The 4,945-nt window shown below is 37.0% G+C and overlaps 1 protein-coding gene across 1 annotated transcript; it reads right to left on the bottom strand.

The window, feature by feature from the left end:
* Nucleotides 1-3,565: 3,565 nt before the first annotated feature.
* LOC116562199 (peptide chain release factor 1, mitochondrial-like) lies at nucleotides 3,566-4,520 on the bottom strand. Its single transcript, XM_032294338.1, has 2 exons — nucleotides 3,898-4,520; nucleotides 3,566-3,747 (listed from the first exon to the last, which is right to left on the bottom strand). Exons 1-2 carry the CDS (start codon nucleotides 4,199-4,201, stop codon nucleotides 3,686-3,688), a joined length of 366 nt encoding a protein of 121 aa, XP_032150229.1. The 5' UTR covers nucleotides 4,202-4,520; the 3' UTR covers nucleotides 3,566-3,685.
* Between the last annotated feature and the right edge of the window lie 425 nt (nucleotides 4,521-4,945).

The raw sequence follows: 4,945 nt of genomic DNA, 5'->3' as shown, positions 1-4,945 counted from the left end.
CTCCAAAATAAATTGTACATCATAATCATGGACAAATTCTTCCTTTGTCTGTTTAAATTCAAGTACTTTTTTCCTCAGGTTTGACTTACAGGTTATCTAAATGTACTTCTCATGAGGAAAAGCAATCACACTACAGAAGGTTTTCCTTCTTTCTTTTTCTTTTTTTTTTTTTGGTAACAGGCCCCCCCAAGAAAAGATCTTACATTTTATCAAGATAATTCTTGTGTTGTCTTTATTAGGATTTTGGTTACTTAGGAAAACCGAGTAAGCTTTAAATGGGTTAAGGTTTTCACAGCCATTAACTTCTATATTGCTTTTGAAGTTTTATGATTATTACTCTGGTTAAATGAATAGCTATTATTTAATAGCGACCTGTGATTCTATTTTGTTTTTTGGATTTTTTGTTTGTTTTTGTTTTGAGACAGGGTCTTGTTCTGTTGCCGAGGCCGGAGTACAGTGGTGTGGTCATAGTTCACTGTAACCCGGGCTCAAGTCATCCTTCCACCTCAGCCTCCTGAATAGCTGGAACTACTGATGCATGCCACAACACCCAGCTAATTAAAAAATTTTTTTCATTTTTTGTTTTGAAGATAAGGTCTTGCTCTGTTGCCCAAACTGAAGTGAAGCGGTGCAATCACATCTTGCTACAATTTTGAACTCTAGGGCTCAGGCGCTCCTTGGTCACCTGAGTAGCTAGGACTGCATGTGTGTGTCACTATGCCTGGTTAATTTTTCATTTATTTCAGATACCAGGTCTCCCTATGTTGCCCAGGCGGGTCTTGAACTTCTGCTTCAAGCAATCCTTCTGTCTTGGCCTCTCAACATGCTAGAACTACAGATATGAGCCACCGTGCTGTAAAAAACTTTTTGTAGAGATGAGATCTTGCTGATGTAGTCAGGCTGGACTTAAACTCCCGGCCTCAAGCAATCCTCCTACCTCAGCCTCCCAAAGCACTGGGATTACTGGCATGAGCCGCTGTAGCTAGCCCATTAATTCTCTTTGATGAAATGTTTCAAACCTTCTGACATCTTTGGCAGATTTTACCAGGATCAAAATTCCAAATTAAGCTTATTTTGGCTTAAAATTAACTTTGGCATATTCTAGTTGGGTCCCTGGAAATATTAAAAAATGTTATCTTTCATTTTGTAGAGATAATGATTTGACTTATTTGGTAAATTGTATGGTTGGCATTGTCAAATAATAATATTAAATCTTCTTTCAGTTATATTTATGAGTATGTTATCAGTATGTTTCCCAAATCATACAAATTAATAAAAATATAATATCAGTCATAATTTTATTATGATTTTTGATTGCTATGTTAAATCTTTCATGAAGTTATATTTGTATGGATATGTTATCAATTAAATATTCTAAAAATTATATAAAAGTTATAAAATTCTGATGGTTCTGATGTGACATTATCAGTCATTATTCTGGTTGCATCTACTAGATATTTAGAATGCTGCGTATAATAGCAATAACTAAATTTCCTGGTCAATTGGAACTTTCATCAGATTTTAATCATGCCTATTCTAAGTTTTTATCATCTGCAGCTGTTGTTTTGAATTCTTCTCTAAAAGCATTTGCAATCAGCTTTAGTCCAAAATTGCTTTTCACGGAAAAGACAACAAGTACTCTTAAACACAGATTTCTGATAACTTTAAGATAAATGGGCTAAATAAAAACTCCCAGAATTCTAATGAAAGACTGATTCATGAGGATTGCTAACTCAACATCTAGCAGAACGAGAATTACAAGGGACTGAACTAATGGAGCACTAAAATGATTACATACATTTTTGTTTGAAATATTGCTGATGCTTTTTATATTTTGTTTTCCAAAGTCAACACTTCCACAGTATATTTCACTACAAAGACACTCCCCAAGGCTAGTGGGTGACCCAATGCCAATCAGCCCACTCTGTGATTAGCCCACAGTGTTGAGTGTTTCCACAACCTCTAAGCTTTTACATCTTCCTTTTTACCTAATCACAGCACCCTGCAGTAACAACCACTCACTGCAACCACTGACTGCCACTTCCAAAACTGTAGCTTTTGCCAGTAATTTGTCACCCATTACCCACACAAAAGTCAGGTTCTCTCTCACAATACAAAGTCATCCTTGGTATCCCAAAAGTCAAAGAGATCAGGTACTAATTTTAATTGCTCTTTTTTTTTTTTTTTGAGACAGAGTCTTGCTTTTACAACCAGGCTGGAGTGTGGTGGTGTGATCTCGGCTCACCGCAACCTCCACCTCCCGGGTTCAAGCCATTTCCCTGCCTCAGCCTCCTGAGTAGCTGGGATTACAGATGTGTGCCACTACACTTGGCTAATTTTTTGCATTTTTAGTAGAGATGGGGTTTTACCATGTTGGCCAAGCTGGTTTTGAATTCCTGACCTCAAGTGATCCACCCACCTCAACCTCCCAAAGTGCTGGATTACAGGTGTGAGCCACCACACCCAGCCTTTAATTAAAGGCTTATAATTCTTATAATTCTTCATTATTTAACAATTCTTATAATTGTTATAGTTGTTATATCCTCTTATAATTGTTATATCCTCTTATAATTCTTCATTATTTAACAATTTGGTTTACTCCATGACAATATAATTTGCAATTTATAAATTAATAGAATCAGAGTTCAAAAAATTCTTGAATGGAATAATTCGACCTTATCTTCTAATTCTAAATATATTTTCCATTTTTTCTGAGAGAAGGAGCTGTGAATAGTATGTAACTTCCAATCCTTTTGTAATGTCCAGGGTTTTTGCAAGTATTGCAAAGCAGAGGATTAGGTTGGTTTTGGAACTTACTAAGTTAGACAATTGTTTTAGTTGCAAACTCACTATCTTTTTTGCTTTTCCTCTGTTTGACTTTCTTTTCTTTTTCTTCCTTAGTTAGGGTATGAGATATTTGATCAGCAAAATAAACTAGCTCATGAGTTTGAGAGGTAGTACAACTGGGGCATTGTCTCTTTGCTACAGTTGTTAGTTCTTCACCTGATCCATTTATGAAGTTTTAGTTAGGGAAAGCATCATTTTGGTAAGTTAGCATACATTTATTCTGATAGGTCTGAACATTGTTAAAAATTTTTTTTTCATGCTCTCATGGTATAACATTACAGGCTCATCAAAATTTTTTTGGCATTGTTATATTTTGTTCCAATCAACTACTTTTTGGAAAATGAAGGGGATAGGATTTCACAGAGCTTTGGCAGTATTGCAGGCCCATTCAAGAGTTGCTTCAGAAATTTATGGAAGTCCTTTAAATAATTTCTCCAATTTGTCTTTGCTATCTAATCTTTGGCTTTACTTTCTGACACTAACATACGAATCCCTTGGTATAAACCAGAGAATCTGGGATTATAAGCTTAAATATTTGGCCGGGCATGGTGGCTCATGCCTGTCATCCCAGCACTTTGGGAGGCCGAGGTGGGGAGATCGCCTGAGGTCAGAAGATCTAGACCAGCCTGGCCAATATGGTGAAACCCTGTCTTTACTAAAAATAAAAATAAATAAATAAATAAATAAATAAATAAAAATAGAGCTTATTACCTGTAGGTTTTATGAAAGACTGAGTTCAGCCCAGCCTCAGTGGCCCAGTGGCCATAATCACGTCACCTTGGAAGGCCCTAGCACAGCAGTCCTAGCTACTCAGGATGCTGAGGTGGGAGGCCAGGACTTAGAGGTTACAGTGAGCTACGAATGAGTCACTGTACTCCTGCCTGCGCAACAAGTGAGACCCTGTTTCAGTGCAAAACGAAACAAAACAAAGACTAAGTTCAATAAAGCTTGAACTTAGAAAATCAAACCTGTACTTACACACACACATATAAGTATGTGGTTTTTTTTTTCATAGCTCTTCCGTAGGACACATATGTATCTTTTAGCTACTTTTACACATTGATTCTAATTCTTCAATTGCTTGTTTAGCCTCCTGAATTTCTTGGTAAATGGCTGCAAGAGGTGCCAACTCAGCACGCCTTCTGTTCAAGGACCTTCGGTTCTCTTCATTCACGGAGAAATGCTGCAGACATTGCTCAAGTGTTTGGTACTCCTTATTCAGGCTCTCCATATATTTCTGTAGTGCTTTATGCTTCCAGAGCATCTTGGTGTCTTGATGACAATATCTCCTGGACCAATTCTTACTTAGCAGATGATGAAGAATGCAATTCCCGTTTTGTCTAAAAACCTGCATCCTTGTATCAAAATGTATCTGTCTAAATTGATGAGAATGGAGCTGGATGTGACAGTGGAGGTAACCATTAAGAGATGGACGTCTAAAAAGCCAAACACACAGGTGTCAATTCATCTTAGCATCTGAAATACAATAAACACAGACTTTTAAAAAATCAGCTGTAAAAATACATGCCTAATAAAGCTGGAAGGAAAATCAAGAAATCTTGTTTCATTTACTGTCTCAGCCAGCTCCAGTCTTAAAATCCAACTGCCTACAAAAACGAAATAATTCTTCAAATGTGTGAATAATGTATTAAAATAAATAAAAACACATCCTGGCCAACATGATGAAACCCTGTCTCTGCTCCAAATACAAAAATTAGCTGAGTGTGGTGACACATGCCTGTAATTCCAGCTACTTGGGAGGTTGAGACAGGAGAATCATTTGAACCTGGGAGGCAGAGATTGCAGTAAGCCGAGATCACGCCACTGCACTCCAGCCTGGGCAACAAAGAGCAAAACTCTGTCTCAAAAAAACAAAAAACAAAAACAAAAAACGTTTAATTCACATTTTCTAGCAAATTCAATAGGATCTTGAAGAGGATCTGGGAATTTTTAAATTATGTCTTTAAGTTCTACTTTTGACCATGGTTGATATAGCAGTCAAGTTCTCCTCTAATGGACACAAGGTATTCCCAAAATGGAGCCAGAACAACAGAAGAAAGAGGAAGAGGAGGAAGGAAAGGTAAATTTGGACAAGGAC

Source organism: Sapajus apella, unplaced genomic scaffold (assembly GCF_009761245.1).
Source record: "Sapajus apella isolate SASKATOON/1434 unplaced genomic scaffold, GSC_monkey_1.0 scaffold32, whole genome shotgun sequence".
In the NCBI taxonomy this organism is placed as follows: Eukaryota; Metazoa; Chordata; class Mammalia; order Primates; family Cebidae; genus Sapajus; species Sapajus apella.
The sequence above is the reverse complement of the archived record's forward strand: the minus strand, read 5'-3'. Positions and strand labels throughout refer to the sequence as shown.

What these genes read in the sequence shown, in the direction of transcription:
- LOC116562199 (XM_032294338.1), bottom strand. Translation starts at nt 4,201, where the DNA reads ATGCAGGTTTTTAGACAAAACGGGAATTGCATTCTTCATCATCTGCTA. An exon ending in ATTAGAATCAATGTGTAAAA is followed by an intron (nt 3,748 to 3,897) that starts GTAGCTAAAAGA and finishes GCACTGAAACAG; the next exon opens with GGTCTCACTTGTTGCGCAGG.